Below are 26,075 nucleotides of genomic sequence, written 5' to 3' on the forward strand. Positions count from 1 at the left end.
TGTTGGTTGTAGTCTGCAACCATGAGTCATTACTGCAAAGGAAGCTCATTATGCAAGGGCGAGTAGAATGTATGCAATAGTGCCGAAACCAAGTAACATAACTGTTCCAGCAAGGGAGCTCCGTGCTCACATAATTTCCTCAACAGTCCTTTCACTGCCACACCATTTTGTAGAACTTGTACACGATGAAAGGGGTATAAACAGCTTCAGTTCCACCCATTTCAGCACCCGTTCAACAGTGGGTCCATGCATCGAAAGCAAAGCGGACAGAGTGAATGAAGACTGCTGCAAAATGCATGACACGAAGCGCACCGTGGCAACTATGTTTTATTGATACTGGCATTCGCGCGTCCTTACCATAATAACAGGCTTTACTATAAACAGGTTTCTCACTCACTAGAGGACACAGGCAACAGAGAGGCCAGAAAAAAAAAAAAAGCAAGAAGAACGTTAACAGCCAGGTAAGGGTTCGCGCGTCTCATCGGCTCACATCAGGGCAACCCCCGCCCCATCTTAATGACAGGGCGCGCAACGCAAGGTGGGGACGTCTGCGGGAGGGTGGGAGCCAAGAAAAACAGGAATGCCAGACGACAGCAGTGCTTCCAGCCTCGTTCATGCACACCTTGATCTGGCAAAAGCCTCCTCGCCCACATCCTCGGCTATTTGCTTTTCCTCGTTGTCTGCCACAGAAGTCGCGGAAGCTAATTGCTTCCAGGAAAGAAGCCGAGACGAAGAGTCATAAAATGGTGGAAAGGGTGCAGAAAGCACGTGCGGCCTCAGGCGCACCTCTGAAAACTATGCACCAATCATCGATCTGCCCCTTTTTTTTCTTCTTCCCATTGAGTGGAAAGGTTTGGCAGCAGACAAAAATAAACACGTAGCGAGACAGCCTTTTGCGCTTGGAAAGCTGCATGCAGGTCTGTGGATTTCTTTGCATCAAATATGCTGAGCCTGCCACCTAGACACCTTCGCTGCCAAATTCAAGTGATGACAGATGTTCAGCAAAACTAGTGGCAATGTCTGTGTCATTCACTGCAACCTGATGAAAGTTCCGTGGCCTATTTTTCAAAGCACGTAGCTCGTGGACGTTTGGTTACAACACGGCATTTGTGGCCTGCGACAGGCGGTGCTCAGCGACAACAGAGTGTCACACCTGAGGAAATGGAAAACTGCACTTAGGCACACCTCAACGGTTACAACGTTCACGGACATAGCCGCTGTTGGGAATCCACTTGTAGGGAGATGTGAGTAGAAATATATGGTTAGAAGCTGTGAGCAAATGCGATTAAGCTAAAAATTGGTGGTGCGAGTTTATACTATAAAACCACGGAAAGATACAAGGACACCGGGTGAAGGAAATGAGGGGATTATGTCGAGCTTCCAATAAATGTCGGATCCCATATACAGCAAAATATACCTTTAACAAGGACAGCAAACAATAACAAAACAGAAATGGCGCGAAGACGTGTCCTCCCTGAAGTCAACTTGCCTTATCTCAGCAATGCCACCTCACTACTTCAGCTTGAAGTCCCCCCCCCCCTCCACCTCCCTCGTTCTGGTTTGTTTACTGTTTTGTGATGTGCAGAATCAAATGTCAATTAAAAGTCCTCTATTGTACCACAGACCTTCTCTTCAGTATCTGTGCTTGTGCCTTTCACTGGTTTAATTTGTGTTATCCATGGTTCATATAAGCCTTCCACTCCTCCCACTCAGGCTACATCTTACTATCCTACATACCACAGCCACAGAACTACTGCAGCAGGCAAGAACACAGCAGGTCATTCACCAGCTCCCCATCACCAAAAGGGCAACAGAATCTCATCCACTCACTGCAGATTGCCAAGTCTTCATCTGAGCGGTCATCACAGTCGGGTTCATTATCGCACTGCCACCGGCTTGGTATGCAGTGGCCGTTTGTGCATGCAAACTCCATCTCCGAACATGTTCGCTTCTCTGCAACGAGACAAGAGGAATGACAAGTCATCATCGACGTCATGACACTGGCAGTACTAATTACCAATGCTCTTTCTTGTTCAAAGTGGGACCACAAAGTGGCCTCATGCTTCAGCATTTAAACAAGCAATACGCAACTTCCTTAACAATATGTCATTGATGACAGTTCATGACAATGACAATGCGCAGCCTCTCGAATAGTGCAGCTGCATGAAGAAGCTGTCCGACGGAAATCTAACAGGCAATCACATATACCCAAATACAGTCAGCAACACCAAGATAATATTGTGCAAGAATTAGAAGTGCCATACTGGCATGCTTAATACATATCAGGTTAGCACATGCTGCATATTTTTCAATGGCATGAAAGGCAGATGATAGCTGAAAAAAAATCAACACAGAAGTGCCCCCCCCCCCCCCCCCAAATGAGTTTAATCTGTGGTAACACAATCTATGGGCTTGTGGTCACATGACCACAGCTTTCTATAGAAGAAGGTGCGCTGCTTTCATTAAACCTTCAGTTGTGAGTACCATTTGCGTGTCTGCTCTTTTGGTCTGTCCTGCGTCTTTCGTGTCATTTGCAAATATACGTAAACACGTATTAACTTGCCCAGTTCTTTTCTTCATTTAGCACTTGCTCCTAAGAAGAAAATGTTACATTGTGCGACAATGTTATGTAAATACACCCCACAATTTGGATCTAATACAATAACATGGTTTATACCACAAGCAGAGGAACCTCACATAGAAAATTAACACAACACACACATGGTTGTCATAAACTTTTGTACCAGTTCAACATTAACTGTACAGTTTGCGCAAACAATATGACTAAATTAGCTGAGCCAAACAATGCTACAGTTAAACCTCAACACTAAAATAGGCCGTCAAGACCACTGACGTGCGTTTCCAGGAACCCTGCCAAGTGCTGACGTCAAGGATGCATACTACCGTGTGTTTCTAATGAGGCAATTACCTCAAGTGAGTGACACATGCAAAAATAAGGTCACTACGGTCTCGCAAACAGACCCCTGATGTAGGCATAGGAGAGTTCAACCGGTAACAAACAAGAGATGCAAACGCAATGCTCTGATGTACCTTAGTAATTCCATACAGTGCTGTGGACGCTGGGTGCAACTCCTCCAAATGAAAGTGACAACACACTTAAACTACTGCCTGTGCCATTATTACGATTAATGCTTGCTATCTGAACTTGTCAGCTGCAGTTCTTTTGAAATGTGCAGCATCTTAGCTTGTGCAGAATTAATGATGCATAACGGTCATCACCATAAAGGTCTATAATTAAGAGACATTTTATTACACTGTCAGCTGTACTGTGGCCTATTACGCACTTAAGGAGAGACATCCATTTGCAATGGACCAGCTCTACATGTGCTGCACAGAACTGGAGGAGTGTAGGACGCCAGTTGCTTGTTGACGCCAGAAACAATTATACATTGTTGCAAAGGTGTCACACCTGCCAGCTCTGTTCTCTACATGCACAGACACAAAGGCACATCTGCACATTTTCTTAAGGGCAAAAGCAACAATGGGATAGGCACATATAAGAACACTTCTGGTACACTACTGTTATGAAAAAAAAGGCACTTTTTGATTTTTAACCAAAAATGTTCCAGATCTTTTTACTTAAACGACACAAATGCACTTTCTCCTGTTTACGTACCACCTAGTCCACCTGAGCACATAGTGTGTACTTGCATTTTCAAGTGCGCAAAGCCCGTGGTCGCAAGTGCTGAAATTTCTTGAACTGTTGGCAGCTGTGTGCCTGAATTTGTGCAATAGTGTAATGTGAAAACATATGTGTAGGTCAGATTGGCTGTTTATGTTGCTCAGCATTCTCCCGATTAAGCAAGCATTGGAACAGAGCTAATGCACTAGCAAAATATGAAATGTGCTGCTTACAATGGCTGTTTGCAAGTGTTTGTTTGCTCAACATGGCCTGGTGCCACTGGGAGCTAAACCGCATGCATTCTTCTTCATTAACTCGATCCCTAATTACAAGCATTCTGGTACAAGTTTGTCCGCTCAAAGTATTTTTTTTAATGAGCAGGTTAATTTTTAATTCTGCTGCCTAGTGCTAAGTGTTCCAGCCGTCCTGCAAACGGTGAGTACGTACAGACACGCTCAATGCTGCACAAGCCAGAGCACCAACTACAGTCTAGTGCCTCCACAATGAAATTACCTGCATAAAGAAAGGAATAATTGTCTCTGTTTTATTGTGAGCTGTGTGGTGCACAACCTTTACAACGAAGTGACCTGTATAGCGAATGATTCTGGACGCTCCAAACACTTCGTTATCAAGGCGTTCAACGGTGGCTTCTCGTGTGATGTGAACACTTTGTTTTGTGCCTACGTAAGCGACAATGAGAAAGCGCTAGCATCCTATCGGGCTTTTCAAGTTTGAAGGAAAGCGCGAACCGCAAACGGACGATAAACTTGTAAGCAGACGACAAACCGGACGCGGAAATGCCAGCAGACGTGGGCATTAGCTGCGCCGTCGCCATCTGCAACGAAGCGCTCACGTACGCACTGCATTGCTGCGCAGTATGGCGGTGCGCTGCATGCAGGGAACAATCAGCGCGAAAAGCAAAAGGAAATAAAAAGAAAAGAGGCTTTCGAAATGAGGCTAGACAGGTGCACGCTGAATCGTACGATATATGGAACATCGTACGAGCATATCGTACGGCGCGACAGGCCCACGTGTAGCGGTGACGGCCAATGTTTTCCAAATGAAAATGAAAGTGTACTGCGCGGCAGAGGTTATAAAGGGCAATCAGTCGAACTGTACGCAGGGCATTCGTGAACGCGGCGGCCCTGGAGGTTACGCCACGTAGCACGAAACGGCCGGACGGGAAAGGAAAGAAGCAAAACCAGCAGTGCAAAGCAGCAAAGAACTCGTAAAATATCAACAGGGAAAAAATATACAGCTAAAACAGAAGAAGAAAAATGCCGAGACGCGGCCCGGCGGCGCCACGCTCGCCCATTACAAAGGGAAGGAAAAAACAGAAACGGGTCATGACGTAAAATCAGGCGTTTCTCGAGCAGCCAATGGGCGCGCGAGGTGTGGCGCTACGTCACGAGCGCTCGCGCGATCGCGGCTGGAGGGCAAGGGAGGTCGGCGCCGCCGGCCGGCGCGCGCTCGCGGTCGAACGTAGGAGAAGGAATGAGAAAGAAGGAAGGAAGGTCGAAGGAACGAGAGGGGCCTCTCACCCACCCGATGCGCCGCCCAAAAAATAAAGCCACGCCAGAGAGACGAGCAGAGTGCGAGGGAGGACGTGCCCTCAAAGGCGGCCGCCGGGGACAATCGGAAACTTTCGGATTGAAAGGGTTTTACCTTGGTTTTACCTGAGCCGAGTGTCCCAAGGGAACAGACGTTCGAAGAACATTCGCATATCAAGTGCTATCGCAGGGCGAGATGACTATGGGAAATAAACGACGGGCGATAAAAAGGAAAGGGGAAGAGGAAGCGACATGGCATTAAGATACTCTTTCATTAACCTGGCCCCTGTGGCACAGGTGCAACTTGAACGGAAAACGGGGAGCGCGCATTCGCCTCGACGTAGTAGGCAAGCGTGCGTCGCTTCGTAGGTTACGAAGCAGACGACAAACGCGCATCAGAAAGGGCATCATCTGTCGTAGTTGTCTGTTACACATGGCGAGAAAACCGAGGACCTGACGAGTCAGCAATTAGAAATTCAAGTTCGTAAATATATAGTGAGAATATGAAACACTGAAAAGAAAAAAAAACACGAACACTTGATCGGCAAGTGTAAGGAAATGTATCCGTAAAGTTGGAGGATTTCTCGAGTTGGCCGAAGGTTTACACTGTCAGTTTAATTAAACTGTTCCGAGAGGCAAATCCCATGTAAATCTGTGCGCAGAAAAAAAAAAAAAAGAACGCAAGTTAATCTGGTGCCACGCGCGGCAGCTGTTCGAACGTTGCACGCCTACAGAAAAGTGGCGGCCGTCTCACGGCAAGCATTCGCCGCTGCAAATAATAAGTTCGCACACATACACACACACAAAAAAGAAACCCACGCGAGAAACCTCCCCCCACAAGCACGCACACAAGAAACCAAGATATTGAACAGTTAAAGCAGTAAGAAAAAGAATGGCGTAAGAATGGAGACAAAAACTTCGGAAAAGTTTTCCGGCATGCAGCGGTGTAATACGGCACCCTTGATCCACTTATCCCGCTAAACTGAAGCCGCTTGCGGACAAGCCAAGCTAATCCCACACACGGAGAGCTGCTCTCGGCACGAGGTGGAAAAAGAGGGCAGGGAGAATCGGTTGATATAGGCAAGACCGCACATTAAAAAAAAAAAAAATGAAGTAAAGAAAGAAAACGAGACACGCGATCAAGCAATTTGGGCCCGCAAAGCGAACCCCATCCAGTCACGCGCAGACGATGTGTATACGGATAGCTTCTTCCAGATCCGCGACGGCCGTTTACGGCGACACGTTGGGGTTCACAGTTGACCCGGACAAGATTCGAGCGAGGGCGTCGAATTGCAGCCTCTCGCTGGTCTGGCTGCACGCTTTACATGCAAATTCAATGCGCATACAGCGCTTCCAAAAGAACGCGAGGAAAGAGAAACGGCACGCGTTGCGAAAGAAAGAGCACCGAAGAAGCTGGAACGCCGGCGACAACGCCCGCTCTCCGTACACATGATAAACCATTGGCGGGAATATATCCAGCGTGCTAAATTTTTACTCTGGGAGTAAAAGGAAAGCGGTTTAGAAAAGTCAATAAAGAAGCCGAATGCGGAGGCGCCTTCTTAAATCGCGCGCTTTTTTTTTTATGCTTCCCCCCCGGAGGCAATTGAGCGAGAGCCGATTGAGGCCCTCCATAAAGCCACCAGGAATAAATATAAGCGGCACCATGCCGAACAGGCGCAGCAGAAGTGCAGATATTACGGCTGCTGTTTGAAACAGTCCTCGCCACTCCCATTCATACATGATTTAAAAGCGCCGGCAAACGACAGTGAGCCAGAGAACTTAGACACCATCCGTGCGACGTTGCTTACCTTGCTCAAATTATTAGCATCATTAATTATCATTATTATTATTATCATCATGTATTCTGACAACTTTTGACCGTTGCTTATTGCAGACTTCAGTGGTGCAATTACGCGCAAATCGACGGCCAGCTTCAGCTTTTGTCAACCTGTGCGGCGGGCACACATGCCTTCGCTAGACGCGCGCAGACGACACGCGCGAACTTTTTTTGCCGGTGCAGATTCACTTTCAGGTAGAGCATTCTTTCGTATTCGTGGAGTGGGTGCACTGTACTTGATTTGCCCGTTCGAGTCCCTCACTCGTCACCGTCCCCCGAATAGCGCCAGTGTTGAAGAGCACATTGGCCGCAGTGGAAAAAACGAGTGACACGTTTGGCCGAACTTTCCAATGCGAGAAGCGGTAACGTTTCTTAGCGCCAATTTTGGCGCGGTTTGAACGCTACAGCTGGCGCACAACGCAACGAACCGTAGGAGCGCCCCTTTCCGAAAACGAACGATCCGCCGACAGGAATGAAGGAAACAGCAAAAATGTTCGTCCGCCTTCTTCCCCGAGGCGTTCGCACACAGCCTGCCGCCATCGTGGTCATCCTGCAAGGCCGAGAAAGCATTTGCACTGCCACCATCCCGAGCATGCAGGCGGACGGTCGCGTGGGCTGGCGTGCTCGCGCGCAACGAACGGTCGACGACCTACCGCACAGAAGAAGAGGTTAGAGGGGGAAAAAAAGAGGAAAAGAGAAAGGCGGTGAAACAAACAGGAAATAATGGCGTACAGCATCGCGAGCCGCAAAACGAACTATGCATGCAGCGCCCCCGTCAGGGCACTGGCAAAGGCAGAGATCATTTTCGTTCGCCTGGCGGAGCAGACGAGACAAATGGATTCAGCAGACGACAAAAGAAGAAAGAGTAAAATTACTCCACGTTAACGCCTCTCCCAAAAATGACGCTCCCCGGAAGGGATTGACTATGGTGAGCATTTTCGAATCCAATTTTTGCTAAATCCAAATTTGGACTGCTCAAATCGTCGAGGCATAAGAAGCGACACTGCACCGGCGTGACTTCTGCTAACGACGAAGAGCGGAAAGCAGAAGACAGCTTATTTCTGGATGCATCGCGGACGAATAAAAGGAATGCTGCGCATAGAACGAACGTTGGCAAGTAGACGCGTGCAAGACCGCTTTGGAGCGACCGCGCTGTATTGTGACAAGCGGCGCGCAGGCACATAGCGGAACCATTTGGCTGAGAATACATGCAGTGTCATACATGCAGTGACACGTTAGTTCGCTTCAAACGGTCGGTTACCAATATCGCGAAGCGCGACCTAAACGCACAAATATTGGTGACGTCACCAGCCGAGTCAACGATACAGACGAAAAGGCGACAACGCTGTCACAATTCGCTTCCTTTCATCCCGCGCAAGACGTTTTCCCTTTTTCAAGTCACCGAACCAATATCGATAGTCGTATCGCTTCTCAAGCCAGTAGAATGGCCAACCTCGAAAGCAGCTGCTGCTTAAGCGCGAAGGTGAAGAGACTACTGCATAAATGAAACTGGTAGGCCACACATTTGGATGAAGGACTGTAGTGGATCGTCACATTCGGGGGAAAAAAGAAAAAGGAGAAAACTGTAATTAAGCTAGGCCGATTGCGCGGGTTGGGCGCTCTAAAAAACCACGAACAAGCCAAAGACGGCGGCGATATTGCATTCGAATGTTCGATTGATTCTTTTGATTGTTTTCGAATAAAAAAGACGCCATAAAGTTGGGCTCAGGATTAATATGGACTAGGAGCACAACACGTTTGGTTTTGCACACCAGTTCAGTGTGAATGCGGCCGCCGCGGACGGGAGTCGAACCCGCGGCCTCGATAGCAGCTCAGCAACGCCGCAGCCGCCGAGCCACGTTTGCAGCGACGTGTGCCAGAAGGACACTTAAACAAAATAAATATTGAGCAACTGCATATTGACGGACCTTCTCAGCAGAAAAAAAAAGAAGCTATAGGAGCGTGTTTTTACGTCCCACGGTTTTTGGCGATGGTATTTCTATTAGCATGAGAAGAATATCTCAATTTAGACAGACGTATATGTCACCATGAAGGTCAACTGCCATTTGCGCGATAAAAAAATACGCCGACATCGCGCGATCTACGAAAGTCATGACGTCGTAGTGGCGTGATCCCCACGATGTGTGCATCTTCAGCAGATGACAGCTGCATTTACTTTTTTTCTTATTTCTGCAGTTCAGCGTAATTACCGCTACGTACCTGCACTGCGTGTCGACTCGAGTCCAAAGGCGCGCCATTTTGACGAGGCTGCAGAACGGATCCACGTAGCGCCGCGAGGGGCAAATTGGAGTATTAAATGATAGACAAATTATATATGCAGTTTTTTTTTTCTTGTCTCTATCTCTTGGTGCCAGCGGTGTGCTAACAGCAGCTGCCCTAATTATCCCTGAAGAGAATGCACGAAAGACGTGATGAGGTGTTAGACGGTTTCTGCACACATTTTAACGTTTAAGAAGACGAGGCAGACAAAACCCGCTTGCATTTCCTCTGCCAAAAATAAAAAAATTAAAGTAAAAAAGACGCAGACGACATCCGCCTGACAAAACGAGTCCGTTCCACACTAACTGGAGTAATCAATAATACGCCGGAAAAGACGTCCAAGAGGAAGCCGACTCTGGCAGGTCATTCCGCTATATACGTGACGTGTCACCGCCGTCAGAACAGACGTACGCGGGCGTGCAGATACCGTGCCTCCCCCAGCGTGTCGGCATAATGCCAGAGACAAATTTCCTTTTGCGATCATGTCTGAAAGGGTGTATACGGTCACTGAGGGGTCGTCCGATGAAAGACAAGCGAACTGAAGCCGGATTAGCGGGGCCGCAACGCAGCCCATTTAATTTCCCACATTGCCGACGGAAGCGTCAGGGGTGATAAAGTGGACATGGCTATAAGAAAGAAAAAGAGGGTGGGGGGGGGGGGGTAGGAGGTCACAATCACACCGGAACTATCGACTACGCAGGGGCAGCGTAATGTGGCCGCCGCAATGGAAAGAAAATGGCGACCGCGCGAGTTACGATAAGGCACGGGAGAACAAGGTTGCACAGAAACAGAAAGGAGATTCGAAGCAGACGAAGAAAATGAAAAACGTGACGCGCATTGCAGACGACACGGATGCGAGCCACTTTTTTTCTTCTTCTTTTGTGATGTCGGCTCGTTGAACTTAAAAAATGCAGACGACGGCACACTGGCCGCAACGCAGACGAACTTTTTTTTTTCTTCCTTTCTTATTCCTGTTTCGGAATCCCGGCTCACCGCTTACTTGGCATGCGAGAAGGCGCACATCGCAGACGCGGAGAGACAGGTATTGCGGTTTCCTTGGCGTGGACCCGGTATACGTACTCGGGAAGATAACACTCCGTACGTACGAGTGAAAACCTGAGAACTGTAAGCGCGCAGCCTGTCCTACATTGCTCTGCCGTACGAACCAATTAAAGACAGGACGGCATTTTTTTTTAAAAGCTCCGAAGCACACAAACTACACCTGACTTGAATTCAGTTACCACACGAGGGACGAAGAACAGGCTAGTGACGTACGAAACCACGTTAGAATTTTTCGGAATGCATTATTACATATCGTCGCCTGCATCACTACTGAGTCTGTGGAACAGGTATACGAAACGTACAAGGGCAAACAAAGCGCGTTTTTGATCACTGAATGAATATTACATGCAGAATTAAAGCTGTCGTGTTTTGCATCCAAAAGCTTACGCTTAAAAATATGCACCGACGTATTACACCACATCGGCTGCGAGATGGATAACCTAGAAGAGAATATCTAACTCCGCATGAATTGTTCTTGCAGCCTGAGGTTTCGTCGTGCATTATTTGAACAAGAGAAACGACGGATTAAAAGTAATCGCTCACTAGTGACCGCAGTACGTGTCAAAGCTACACAGGTAAATCCAGAAACGCGTATAGCAAACGACGAGTTTAGACATTCATAAAATAGTGCTAAACAAAACACATTTGATCGACCGGCTTTCAGAGTAAGCGAGAGCGGGCATGTTGTTAAGCAGTGTTACGTCACGGTACATTACATAAGAAAGCCGACATGTCCAAACGCCACGCATCTGCGCGCCTGCATTTTTTGAAGTTTGACTTTCTTGTGCGTGCGTGCGTGCGTGCGTGTGTGCGTGCGTGTGTGCGTGCCCCCTTTGTTTAGCCGCAAGTCCCACGGGAACGGGTCGTTCGGCGGCGGTTCTGCTCGCGATGCGGCAGACGTCGCGCAACGAAAATTCCCAGGCAGATGGTACGCATCCTCCAGGGATTACAGAAACTGCGGTAAGGTTTCCCGGAGCGCTATGCTGTCTGGCATATACCATCATATAGCCATGTAGAAGGCTGTGATACTACCTGTCGGCTTACATGAGAAGAGCAGACGACGGCCGTGAACAAGATCCGTCTGCGGCTGGCTGCTGCGAAGCAGACGAAAGGGTACCGCCTGTTCGTCTGCTTCAGAAAGCAAATGTCTGCTTCTCAATGTCACTTTCAGAATATGGGCAGTGAACTCGTGTGCTCTTGTTCCAGCTTTACTCTTTATTTCTCAAAGCCCACTGGTGTGGCTCGGAGCGAGCTTACTGGTACAAGATTTAACAACTACAACGCGCTAGTATACACACGCGGTATATGCTTGTAAATAAACAAGCATAATACCAGGCGAAAGGCAAGAACAGCATACGACTGCATTGATACTTCTGCTCTAGCTTCTTCGCGGCTTTGAACAAAGATCTTTGCCGAGTAACTGCTTAAAACTTGGCCACATCTGTTAGTCTTGCCTTCAGGTGAAATACTTGTCGTTAAAGCGGGCGTATTTTTTGCGCACGAGTGTTTTTTTACCTCACGGAACGCGACGGCAGCGCCGCCGCGTCTTTGTGAAGTCACGTGCAGGTCGCCAATGTGTGAACACTGGTGTGAATGTGCGCATAAAAGTTCTGCGATGACTTGCAAACTTTGACCACAGAGGTGCTGAAACGTGTTTTAAACTCCTGTGTTTTATTCTGCTCCAAGCCTTCTGGCATGTCTACAAAGGGAATCGCAGGTGCTAATGAAAGCAGATGCAGAAGCTAATCACTAATATAAAGGCCAACGAAAAATCTAGAAACTACACCTGTTTGCTTGTTCGTTTCGGCCTGCGAAGCTCGCCCTCTGCTGTCTTTTACAACGGCAGAGTGCTGACGATAATCGTCGCAGCTTTCGTCGTGGCCAGCCCGCGCAACTCCTCCACTCCACTGAGAACGCACGACTAAAGAATAAATTAAGCCCGCTACTATACTGAAGCGAGCATGTAACTCTTACGGTACACGTGTTTTGCAACCGCGACAACCGTGGGCGCTGCAAAAGGAAGGCGGTTTCCGACAATCGCGACGCGCTACCGCCCCTAGCGCAGGCGGGTGGCGCAAGCAACGTACGGAAGCCTGGAGAAAGAAGGCGGCACCTCAACGTCGCAACGTTGAGAGGGTGTTTCCGGATGTGAACACGTACTTCCCGTAGGATGGGCGCGCAACTCTGAATGAATAGAGAGCGGGTATTTCCCTAAGGCTGACGATATCATGACGGAACGCCATGAACAGGCGTGACGAATCGACCGTGTGGTGAACGCAACGTCCGCTATTGCGCGCTGCCCGCCGAACAGACGAAACGGCCAAGCGCGCAGAAAATCTCGTACGAATCGTAGGAGCGCGAGATTTCAAGCGACGAAACAAGACTCCACAGACAGGCAACGTATGGACGACGTGCTTATATTAATAGCCTTGGGAAGTTGCCTATTTGATTAAACGAAAAGGAAACGAGAGAACGTGTAAACAGACAGGCAAGCAGACGCCAGGCGGAGTGAACAGCAGGTTACCTCCAAGCTGCGTCGCGTGCTTACGGTATAGACACAAACATGAGTGGCGTGTGCTTACTCAAGGGGAGTAATGCACTGAAAGCAGCGGCTGACGTCTGAAAACTGCAACAACGTAGCGCAGCCACCGTCTGACTCAGCCGGAAGTCCACGGTCAAGCGTGTAGACGTGCAAGTCAGAAGACGGGGCGCGCTCGGCGTCGCCTGCTCTTGCTCCCGGGAGGCTCGTCTGCTCCGTTGGAGCGCACACGCGCGGCGTCGTCTGCTAGCTGCAGCGCCACTAGTTCACTCGGGCACTATGCCAGACAACACGTGTGCGTGCGCACAGAAAAAGAACACGACAGAATGGGGAAAAAGAAGAAACTACAGCATTGAGAAAGGAAAGAGGGATAGAGTGAGAGACAAGAGAGGTGATATAGGAGGGAGTGGCGGTCATTCCAAGAATAAATAAAGATGGCGGCACACGTTGAAAGGGAAGGAGACGAGAGGAGGAGGAAGGAGGCGCGAGAAGCCGGAGTTCCAAAAGCGGACCCCAGTCGCGACGATGAACGTGCCATTCCGGAATTAGAATCGCTATAGAGCGTCCGCGGAAGCGTCAGAGTCAACAAAGAGCAACTGGACTTCTGGGCATACGGCCGGCAGCCTGAAACACGATATTCGAACAACATGCGAATAGCACTGTTGACTTGCAGACGTTTCACTCATTAAGATGCACGCACGGCGACGGTGTATACGCGACTAAAAAAAAAGCTGGTGTATAAACCTCAGTCGTTCCGCAGCGCTTCCACTTCGCTCGGGTGGTTCCCAACGACTGCGGTGGTTCCTAAAGCCGCACGGGCGCTACAAATCGAGTCGCTGGCAGCTTCGGTCGGCACCTGTACATTAAAGGGCGTGTCGCCGGTGCACGCGATCGAAAACCGCCACGCTCGAAGGTCAAAGTTCGCAGAAAGTAAAACTGCCCCTGCGCTGCATCAGAAGGGGGGGGGGGGATGCATATAGTTAACAAAGTGAAAAACTTGTAGGGTTTTACTTTGTAGTTACGGGCTACTTTCAGATTATTACACATTATCCCTTTCGTGACTCAAAGTTGCATTTTTACCGGCTACAGCACGAGAGAAAAGCCGTATGCTTTGACAGCGTATCGTATACGACAAGGATCAGATCAGATAAGAATAATATGTTCAAATCATAACGCGAAGCTTGTGGTGAGATTGAGCTAAACAGCGTTTCACGCAGCCTCGCATCGAATTTCATTGAAGCGACTTCCTTGATTCGAGTCGCGATTAGCTTTCAAGTCGCGTCTATGTCTTACGTCTGCGACGAACGCGAAAAGCAGACGACGACCAGAAAGAGACGGAACGAATGACGTCAGTTCGTTACGCCCTTCTTTGAGGTCAAACGCGAACGGCAGTCACTTCTGCTCCTTCTGCCAAGTGCGACGCGACCTAAAGCGATCGAGCGATCCTGTTCCCGTGACTCAGTACATCAGTACTGTACTCAGCACATTATAAAAACGTGCAGCACTTGTTGAGCTATAAGAGATGTTTTAAGGTGATCGCTTGTGTGCTGCTCAAAAAGAGCACGACAGGGTGCAGACGATTCGAGTTTCAATTTTCGTCTGCAAGCGCATCATCCGGCGCTCACACACCTTTCATGGCAGCTACTCTACCGCGCGATGTCGTGAATTTGTCCAGCTGGCAGAACTACTGCTGCCCTAAGCGGCAAGATTCAACAGAATACACATCTCTCACCGCTCCAAAGGTACATTCGTCAAAATGACTCAAGCGTCGTGGGGCTTTATCTCGAAGCGTCGTCCGCTTGATGCCCTTCGCAGACGCGAAGTTATGTAACTGCCATGTATAGTTATACTATATGCTGCTGAAAGGTAGAAGCAATTAAGTGATTTGCGTAGTCATGCCTGTCAATCTGTGAACATTAAAATTCACAAAGATCCCGCGTACGCGGCACCCAAAGGAGGCAGGGGAAATGGCATGCACTTTTGAGTTTTCTCTCAGCTCATGTTATTTGCGGCGTATGTGTGTGCACTTTATTAACGACGATTTAGATTTAGAAGCAGCACATAAGCAGTAGCAAGCTTGGAACAGCAAATACTTATACAAGCAACGCACTTTTCCGAGAACACAGTGACTTCTGCAACCGTTTTGATGTTGCCGATTTTACTAGCTATAAAGCTGAGCACTACCCCCCTCTGGTGACCTTTCACCGTGAGACTAGTTCCGAGAGTACCGTCGGAGACCACCGAGCGAAAACTTCTCCGGAACAGAACTTTACGTAAAGCTTCACGCTACATCCGGGAAATCGTAGAACGAGTCCAAATGCGTAAACTTTACGACTATAATTCGGGAAAGTTGGCTGGTATGTGCATTAAGAAGCGAGATCACTGACGTGAGACGATTTCTCGCTCGGCGGCTCTGCCACGGGCACTGCCAAAAGGGCCAACTAAGCATGAGGAACACGCCCCCCCCCCCTCTCCCTCTCTCTCTCTATGTGTATATATACACATATATACAGTCCTTTGAATTAACGAAGTCACTTACAATCGATCGAAATTCTGACACGGGCAAGTAGCTCTTGAAGGGCAGACGAAGGCGGCCGCGCGAATTTGTATGCCACACAGGAACGCAGCGCTATAGCACTCCATCTCTCTCTGCCCTGATTGGCCCTGGCGCAAGCGCCTTGGCAGCGCTGCACCGTTCTTAAGGAGAGAGACGACTGGGGCACGCAGCAGCCAGGCGAGATGCCAGCCGCTAAGGAGCCGCGAGCGATGCCTCGCGCGCCTGACCCCTACCTGACCTTCTGACTGTATCACACAGCTCTTCGCTCGCACGAAAGCCCCGTACGGGTACGTCGTGAACCGAATACGAAACTGACGCCGCAACGTACGTCCCACGGTTTGGTTGTGTTACTCTTTGCGCAGATGAACTTATTGCCACAGTTTTCTCTCTCTTTCTTGAGCAGGCCTCAAATAAACGCAAGAAAATCGCAGTCACCGAACATTTGTCTTGCCTGGCAGCACTGTCGTGAAACGGAGTTGCTCGAAGTGAGAACGGGTGTGTTGAAAATAAATTCCGGTATCAGATATAGCTTTGACGCTGACCGCAGAGAAACTATCCCGGCGCAATTCCACGAAAATGATGCCGTAACAATTAAAGCGCGCTGCTGCTCATAGGTGCGTATGTATAATATTAAAATGCGGGAAACGCGTTCAACGAAACACCACCACGAAATACACAGCATTCGTGTTGCCGTTTTCTCCTCTTTTTTCTTTTTTTTTTTTTCGGCACACCAAAACCGTACTCGAGCCGTTGGCGGCACTATAACGTGAACGACGCAGCTCATGCAGTGTGTAGTTGCAGTCGCCCGCACAGCAATCTCGGCCTACGCGCTGCACCTGTCAGCAGCGGTGAGCAGGAACAAAAAAAGAAAGAAGAAAAGAACGGAAACTAGAACGCCGCCCGCACGTAGTAGTAGTAGTAGTAGTATAGTAGTACGAATAGTTTTTGGCATAGCTCTAGCTCTCCGCCGCGCTGTTTGTGCCGCCGACAGCTGCGCAGAACGGCCTACACACGTACGCGCGCGCACGCAGAGCGCGACCGAAGGAAGATGCGCTGCAGCTGCAGCTGCGTTTTGGCGAGATAGTCACACCATTACTTGGTCGCCTGGTGCAGAAATTCAAAAAAGAAAGGAGGGGGGAGGAAACGAATGATCTGCGTAAACACATTGCACGTCACGCGTAGCTGGAACATTGCCGCTCGCGCAGGCGGACAACAGGCGACGCCTTATTAAACGCTTACACGCGCGATCGTACCGATTCCGGATGACTGCACACACGTGTACGTCACGGTGCGGCGAAATGAGTAAAGGAGCGCTACGAGGATGCGGTGACGCGGACGCGCCCATGCGGAAACTCTCTGCGCACGGCACTCAAGTTTTTGTCCTCTCAAGTTCCGAAACGTCGCGACAGACTGAGCCCGAGAAGTCGCAAATAATTTTTAAAAATAAAGGTAAACAAACAAACAGGCTCAATCAAGAAACCAAAGCTCAAAACACGGGCGGCGCCATCTACCCCCAGTTGCGTCATTATACGTTACGAATTACGTCAACAAATACTGCGTGCGCACTGAAGTGTGCCGAGAGCACAAAACAGGGCCCGGGGTATTCTGTCAGAGTCCACCTAGTGGATTGTCCACTTCGGCCGCTGCTTATAGGATGCAACTGTACGAGCGAGGAGGAGACGAACGGGCCCAGCCAATCAGCAAAGGCCGACATGGACAGTCGACTATAGGTGGACTCCTACAGAATACCTCCACATTACACCAATGCATTGAGCTTCTCATTATATTACCTATAGAGTGAAATCTGGAGCTGCTGCATGCGCTTTCTGCATGGGAATTATGGGAATGCCGGTATATGGTGGCTTCGGATTGGCATCGTCCTCACAGAGCCAGGACACCTTGAAGACGCGCCTGGCTAGCATCATTCCGCCTGCCACGTTATTCATTCCCTACTAAAACAGCACGTGAAGAGCTGTTTTAGCTTTATTATTTAAAGAAAAACGCTTTAATTGACAGGACTATCATCCGAAATATTCTATTTTTAAGAACGCATCACCTGTGTAGCCATATGCTCATTTCAGATGTATAGACTCGCACAACACGAGCAAGCACAATCCTCGCACACCCGTACACCGTCATTCCCATGACGGCCCTCGTTTGAAAACTCCCACCGACGGTGGTGCCAGATTTCCCTCTGGGCAACACGGAGTGAAACTATGCTACAAAACGGACAATTCTGTTCTATATACAAACGACGAGACTTCTTTCCTTTCACCTGGTGCGCTACCGTTCTTGTACTAAGTACGGAGTAAGCACGCCGACAGTACAACGGTATATATACTTGAATGATGAAAATCGATTTCTGCGAACTGCAAAACTGTTTTTCTTTTCTCTCTGTGTGCGTGCGCGCGCTCCTCTAACGTACGCCCCCGCTCAGCGCGCCTCGTTTCGCAGGCGGCCATCCCGCATCATCTTCTTCCTGCAAAACAAAGGCACGCAAGTCGCACCGCGGGGAGACCTAAATCAACCGACACTCTGATTACGTGTCAACAGAATCGAGAAAGAAACAAAAAGCATCCCTCAACATCTGCGGCAAAAATGCATCGCGACGTTTCCAGTGAGCGCTTATCGGCACTATCTATACATGCATATACACATCGCAACAGCCAGACGGCGGCCCACATCTGTCAGCCGCACGCGTCCAAGGAAAAAAAAAAAAAAAATTGGACGAGACAGAATTTGCGCGCCGCGCCGAAAGGCGCCTGAAGTCGCACCACCTCCACGCGACAGCCGCATGGGCTACATAGTTGCATGCTGCTCGACCCCAGAGATCGGCATACGCGCCTCGGACGCGCACCCCTATAGCTACCCACACACACGCGCGCGCGCGCGCGCCCTACAAACGCGGAAATGTAGCCGTCGCTACACACAAACTGCAGCGCGCGCATGCGTGCATCCACGGCATGGGGTTCGACGTACGCTCAGCGGTAGACCCGCCGCCTGCTTCTTCGACACGCTGATTGACAGGCTCGCCTACAAGAGACAGCGTTCGTCTCGTGTCCTCCCTTGTCCGTGTTCTTTTTTTGGCGCTGTTTTAAATATGAATGACCCTTCTGAATCGCCTGTAAGAGTACGCGCAACCCGCACCGGTTATATTATTCCGTGTCTGCAGCCGTTCCGAAAGCTTGCTTCCCTGTAACTATACACACGCGAGTTGAATCTGATCGTGGGAAGAGGGCGCCGACTGAAATTCCGTGGATGAAATCGCACGAAATACGGTGTAACGCAACTTCCGCCATTAACTGCGAATAAGGTTTTTAAATTGGCCTATGACTCGCAACCTTAACACCCCAGGGAGTGAGTCGTACAGAGCCATTTACGCGCTTGTTCGCGTTTAGAGGTGAAAATTATTTTACGGTGTATACCGCGGTGCGTTAATCGCTTACGTTTTCTAATTAACACGCAGCTCAATTTTATTTCCCACACACGGAAGCCCGAGTGGCCTGCTCGGAGTGGTTTAGGGGGACTGGTCAATCGCAATCACGACTGGATACAGCTTCAAGAAAACTGACCATTGGCCAATTGAGTTGGAGCTCTGGCCAAGACGTCATCAAGAGGTTCAGTGAACCTAGCCCAGCAACGACCCTGTGTCTCTATATACGCAGAGGACTCGTACGTTTCCGTTTCTTAATAGGAGACTTTCAATCAACCGATCCGCACGATAATTGCTACACATGGCAATTTCGTAGCCATCCATGACACGCAAATCAAGGAACGCTATTATACTGCCAAATTCCGCCATATTGTCGCAATCGCCATCTTGTCAGCTCTGATTGGCTCACGCGGCTGCTACGGTGCCTCTGACTGGCTTAAAACGCCAAGATGGCGGAATATGACAGTGTCCTGCCTAGCACACCGCGGGGAAGGACACGACAACCGAATTCGAACGCAGGTCGGAGCCTGCCCTGCCGACGTGTGCCTCCGGCGTGCCTTCAACTGTGGTGACTGCACGCGGTCTGTATCCTTGCGAGCAATTAAGTGACTTCAATTGCACATGAGCCACCACTCCGGAAAGGCCTCGGTCACGGGTTCGATGCCCGGACAAGGTCCCCTGTGGGTTTTACTTTGTAGATTTCCTGGCTGCTCTCCGGCGATATAACTATTTCTTTTCGTTCCTTTCAGCTTGTATAGTACTTCGTTTTTCGAGAAAGTTGTAGTGGATAAATTTAACGAAAATAAAAGACTAACTAAATAAAGACGTCCGTGCACGGGGGCCCCAGAACGTGACAGCGGAAAGCAATCACTTCCACTGAAAAAGAAATAGTAAGCGAGCCAAGCACTGACCGCAGTTCTCTTCGTCTGAGCCGTCTCCGCAGTCGTCTTCGTCGTCGCACCGCCACGTCTTGGGGATGCATTTCTCGTGCTTGGCACACTTGAACTGACTTGTGGAGCACTGGTCTGCAATGGGGCAGAAAAAAAAAAGGGAGAGAGAAGAGTAAGAAAGAAAAGTTCACAAAACTCTAGCAAAGAAAGGCAGTTTGGCTTGCAGACATTGCTTTTTTGTTTCCTTTCTCCATCTTCTTTAATGCTACGGTATTAGCTGCATTCATTACACTAGGTAAATGTTTCGTTCACCAGTCTACATAAAAAAAGTTTCGGCACTAATCTACAAGCGCTGCATACCTATTCACAGAACATTTCTATACAGACTGCACAAAAATTCTATACAAGCTGTAAATTTCTATGCAAGGTCATAAGTTCAAGGACAGCATGCGGACTTAGCAGGTCATGCACAAAAAGAAGAGAAAAAGCAAGTTAAATTGTACAAGACGTACGGCAGCTTCGCCATCCAAAGTAGGAGGTCTTATATGCAGGGCCCGGCAAGACTCCTTAGCGCAACCAAGGCGTTCACAGGCGTTTAAGTAACTGATAACGCCGTACAATACTTCTTCCTTTGAGTTCAACGAATCAACACTTGCTTTGCGTGCTCTCCTATCTGATACCCACGTCCAACTTCCTCCCCAACTTTACGCTTTCGACACAGCTTCGTCTGAGCTTAACGCTGACATCGATAACGTTATTGTGCCAACGCCGAGCCAATCGGCGGCATCTGTCGACGCGACTTCACACGTTCGCCCCTGCACACACGATTGCCACCCTAATCTACAGCAACCATCGACTTTACTCAGTGTTGTCTCGAGACTCGCCCAATAAAAACCATGTCCAGCCGTTTCCGGGGTCCCCGATTTTGTTCCTCAATCGCACAAACCCTGAACAACCCAACTTCGATAAATTCACTCCGAGCTGAAACCTTCACGAGCTTACATTGCCAGACCCATTTTATCGCTTTAAACGTAACGGAGTACTCACACAATCGCAACGGGCGTTGGCTAAAGGAAAACCAAAATACTGCCTCGTAAGAAAGTAAGGAAAATAAAATGAAAGGAGAAGCGTGCCTCAGACACAAAAAGCGGTGGCGTCACGCGATCACGCCATGGCACTCAAGAACAGAGAAGAAAAAAACAAGCGCCCTGAAGCGATTGACCCAGCTACGCCGCGCTCTCATGGATACATAGATTGAAAAGAAAGGGGGGGGGGGGAAGGTTGTAATCAAGGTTATCCAAGTATGTCGGAAACGGAGATAAGGCGTGATATCTCTTTCTCCCATTTCGCTCGTCCCAAGGCCAATCAGCAGCACGAGGAGGTGGAACCGAAACGTCGCCTATCGCCGGCTAAAATCGTACACACGCTTATCGCAGTCTCATCTCGAAGTATAACTGGAGGACGCGATCCGGGACTGAAGAGGACGCCCGAACGATACGGCGGGCGTCAAATAAACAGCCATCCCGTGGCACTCGCAACAGCACTAGATTGATAAGAAAAAAAACTAAACGCCTCAAAGAGCAGAGCACAGCTAGCCTTGCACAGCTGTTAGCCCCGGTTATCGAAAGCCTAATTGTTGTTTATCTTGGAGCAGAATGAGCTGAGCCATATGTGTATACGGTCAGCAAAGCATCAAAACAAACTACAGCACCACCGATCTAGTTATGTTTCCTTCAGGAGCGTATCGTATCGCCGATCAAAGCGAAGACAATATCGCCGGCGACCTGACCTCCTATTAGTTTCCGTCGGTTATCCGGTGAATACCGCGGTTACTCATCGGTCACATTGTACTTAACCTCACTCTCGATGCTGCGAATTGCGCGGCCTTTTGAAACGACGTTTTCGTTTTCTTTTCTTTCTTCCTTTTGCAGAACGGTACGTTGATACTAGATAAATGTACTATTACTTAGTGACGCGAAATCGGCTCTGCAGCTACTTAGACTGGTATTGAAAGAAAGTTACTGCAGAGTGTTGGCTCTTCAGAACGCCGAGCCTGATCTCTTAGCGGAAGAGAACGGCCACCACACTACATTTCAGTGGGTCCCCAGTCACTGCGGTGTACACGGCAACGAAGTGGCCGATGCCGAAGCGAAGAAGGCGCTCGAAGAACCAGGGCCACTGCTTTCGATTCCTTTTTCAAGAGCGGACGCCAACTGCCTTCTCTCGAGTGTCACCCGAACAGAGACAGAAGCGCACTGGGACAATCCGGACAATCGCCACAAACGACTCCACACTTGGACCCTACCATGAAATTTAGGCTACCACCGAAAATTCAACGCAGCTGTGCCAGTCTCCTGTATAGACTTAGGCTGGGCGAGGCGTTCACTCGTGCGGGTACATGCACCTCATATGACGCACCGAGTACACTCTTAAGCAAATGTACCCCCTTTGGAGTGTATATTTGCCACACAACAATAATTATCTGTCTTGCTTGCGTTTCCTTCCTTAAATATGCTGTGCTCGCTACTTTCCTGTTGAGAATGCTCTGTCATGCTGATAACGGGCATGCCGTTCGTGCCTTAAACGTACCGGGCTCGCAGCATTAAAGAAAGGAATTGGACAAGACAGATGACGATTATCGTTGCGGCAAAAAGGGTGTAATTTTGTTTAAGAGTGTACCGAGTCTCCAGACTGAGCTGTGAATTGTCGATGAGACTATATCGGTCACGTGCTGTGCGACTGCCTTCGGTACGTGGAAGAGCGTCAAAAGCTGAGCAGTGACCTTACGCGCCTCGAAAGCACGCCACTGTTGGCGGACGTTACTTTACGCCCTCGGCCAGACGTTAAATCCAGTTTTAAGGTCATCCATGCCTTGATTTTCTTTAAAAGTACGGACTTGGACTGTAGGCTTGGAGTAGTCCAAATTGCTTACTATATATTTTACATATTCATCCTCTCATCATCGTCACCCGTCTCTCCCTATTTCTTTTCCCTCTTCCCCTATCCCCAACGCAGAGTAGCTGGCTAGAGGAAGGTACCCTGGGCCTAAAGCACCTCCATACACGTTTCCGCCGACCAGCTTTTACCTGGTCGGCAGGGGCTTTACCTGGGCCGACCTCTGCATTTCGCATTAAACCTTTCTCTATCTCTCTGTCTCTCTGCCATGCTTTTATACGAATACTGCTATAGTGAACCACCATAGCTCGCGATCAAAGCTGATTGGCGACATAATACTAACATAGAATAATGGCTTGGCTTTATTGTCTGTTGGCTTCATACGGCTGCTGCTGCTCCACTTTGTTCACAATTTCAATCTTCGAGAAAATGGCATATTTCTGCCTTCACGAATGCTATTCACTGCATAATTTGACTTAATCTTTCAGAAATTCAAAGACGTGCCCTTTCCTTTTCCAAAGGTCTCGACAACGAACTTGCGGCAGGACGAATCTTAAATCTAGACATCTGCGGTTTCTTATAGGTCACACAATTATTTGGCTCAGATAACGACGTCACATAGATATGACATTTACATTAGCTTTATAAATCTCTTTCTCTCTCTCACACACACACACACACACACACACACACACACACACACACACACACACACACACTTTCACCTCATCTCGTCTCGGCTGCCCAATTAGCGCGTCATCAAGCAGCGTCGATATACGCTCCCGGGAGCACGAACTCGCGCATCCTGCCCGCGTTTACATGGCGCACAACATCCGCGACGATATTGCGCACACGCACGCAACTATGCGCGTCGTATGTCCTGCGTTTATACACACACACACACACACAGACGCACCGAGAGGGCAGCGCACTCGAGCGAGCGCAGGCGTAGTTTCGCAACCTCTCGGAGTAAAGAAAGAAGGGGGAGAGGGGGGGGGGCGACTAAGAACAGACGCTAACTCATCCCCTAGCTCTGCGATGTTACAACGCACAGCAGCAGCACCGGCAAACGATGCGAAACGGATTGTGTTCCTTCGCAAGAAAGCAAGCCAGCACGTACACGGTGTATACCGTCGCAACACTCGTCGCTCCAAGCTCGCGAGCGGCACGCATTCCGTGCCACTCTGGCGGTCCCAACATCGTCGTTGCCAGAGGCTATACCGCTCCGGTGTGTGTGCGTGTGTGTGTGTGCGTGCGTGTGTGTGTGCGTGTGTGCGTGCGTGTGTGTGTGCGTGTGTGTGTGCGTGTGTGCGTGCGTGTGTGCGTGCGTGTGTGCGTGTGTGTGTGTGTGTGTGTGTGTGTGTGTGCGTGTGTGTGTGCGTGCGTGTGTGTGTGTGTGCGTGTGTGTGTGCGTGCGTGTGTGTGTGCGTGCGTGTGTGTGCGTGTGTGTGTGCGTGCGTGTGTGTGTGCGTGCGTGTGTGTGTGTGTGTGTGTGTGTGTGTGTGTGTGTGTGTGTGTGTGTGTGTGTGTGTGTGTGTGTGTGTGTGTGTGTTATGTTTGTCCATACCATGAGGAGGGGAGGGCGTGCAGTTTCTTCCGCCTTTACGAATGTCTGTTGTATACTTGCTGCTTCGCTGTTCGGATTATAGCTATATACGGCCACCGTTTGAGATCTTTTATATATATATATATATATATATATATATATATATACCTGAACACGCACACGTGACTGCCTCTGCTGGCGTAAGCCGTGCTTCGCTTTCTTTCCCCCCCTTAAACATCTAAAAACACACAGGCAGAGTTCTCGCCGAATTTGTCCGTTCGTACCGGCCTGTTCAGTACAACTTCACCACTTATGAGTTATCCACCACTCAACCGCAGCAGCTTATCGTAGCATAGCATGACTCTCCAACGTGACGGGCACCACTTCTACATGGACAGCACCGAAAATTTCACCCTAAAAATAAATCATCCGCTGAGTATACGCTGTGCTACTGTCGTACATGCACCTATAGAGGCGGGCCTTGGCCTAGTTGTAGAGCACCCGCCTCGGCTACCGGAGGTTGTGGGCTCGATTCCCACGGGGGCACCCACTGGTTCTCAAATGGGCACAAGCGTACCCCGGCCTGGCGTTCGGCTTTCTTCGCGGCGTTTCTAAATTGGGGAACGAGCTAGGCCGCATAATTTTCTGTTACGTCGCGGGCGTTCGCGGTGTCCAATCAAGAGAGCGCGGACAGCCTGCGGACGACCAATTCAGCCACACCCCGCGGAGCAGACTGAAAATCGAGCGGGACGCAATGGAATCAATCAGTAGACAAGGTGGCCACCGCGAACCGGACGCGTCTGCTATTCTGCCTGCCTGACTCGGGCGCGATCGAAGCAGACGACGCGGTCCACACAAATCGAAAACAGACGGACTCGCACACAAGCTTCGCGCCGTCTGCTCGTGCGCGGCGCGCGCGACAGCCATAACAGAGCCTATGTTTTAAACATAAGCGCATATAAACACGAGAGTACAAGAAGTGGCGCTATCGCGCCACCCGTGAGCACTGCCGGCTTTCTTGGTCGCTGGAGCGCGCAATTCGGGAAGCCAGAAAGAGGAACGGCCGTACGCAGGCTTCTTACACCGTTCGCTCAAATCAAGATCAAGGTCACCTACCTGGCTAGGAGAAAGAAAGAGAGAGAGAAAAGGAACGAAGCAAGCAAGGTACCGTTTTACGCGCTTGTGCTTAGCGCGAGCATTTTCGGCAGCACGCCGGTCTTCGATTCGACATGTGCAGGAGAGAAAAAAACAGCTTCGGCGGACCACGCGAGGCAGTGGGGAGAGAGGGCGAGATTGCAGACGACACATTTCGGGAACGATCCGGAGCGTATACTCGCCAAGCGGTCGCTCGTCTGCTCCGCTGTCCAATTTTCGATCGTCGTTTACCGGTTTGGTTCGGGCTGGTTTGGTTGGGTTCTCGCGTCTTATTCGGATACTCTGTCGGGCGGGTTGCCACGTCTGTTGAGCGAGTAGATATACACGCGCACCGGCTTACGACACGACAATGCTTGCAAAGCGAAACACGACTGTATACGAAGGTGCCGGTACACAAACATTATGGACATAGTCGCCGTATAGTTTTGAGCAAGAAGCATCCAGGGTCGCGAAACGCGCTATTCGATAGCTACCGTACAGGAGATACAAATACACACACTATATATATATATATATATATACATATATATTTGTGCATTCAGATAGTATTTGCGGCTCACGGTGGGCGCTAAAGAAAGGCGGAAAAATATTACATAACGTGTATCAGGCTAGAGAGGCCAGACATATAAGCACACCGAACCGGATTGCAGAAGTGCGTGTATGCCATGCTTAGCAGGTGCAGACGATT

The 26,075-nt window shown here is 49.4% G+C and overlaps 1 protein-coding gene across 2 annotated transcripts in view; it reads right to left on the minus strand.

Annotated features, from left to right (window-relative positions):
- LOC142560575 (low-density lipoprotein receptor-like) overlaps window positions 1-26,075 on the minus strand; it is a 64,699-nt gene that overhangs the window by 21,837 nt on the left and 16,787 nt on the right. For both annotated transcript variants that reach the window (XM_075672779.1, XM_075672780.1), the window contains exons 2-3: window positions 19,813-19,926; window positions 1,831-1,953 (exon numbers count right to left, since the gene is read on the minus strand). In XM_075672779.1, the coding sequence (XP_075528894.1) occupies window positions 1,831-1,953; window positions 19,813-19,926 (237 nt within the window). The remainder of the gene's footprint in view (window positions 1-1,830; window positions 1,954-19,812; window positions 19,927-26,075) is intronic.

Source organism: Dermacentor variabilis, chromosome 10 (assembly GCF_050947875.1).
Source record: "Dermacentor variabilis isolate Ectoservices chromosome 10, ASM5094787v1, whole genome shotgun sequence".
Taxonomy (NCBI): domain Eukaryota; kingdom Metazoa; phylum Arthropoda; class Arachnida; order Ixodida; family Ixodidae; genus Dermacentor; species Dermacentor variabilis.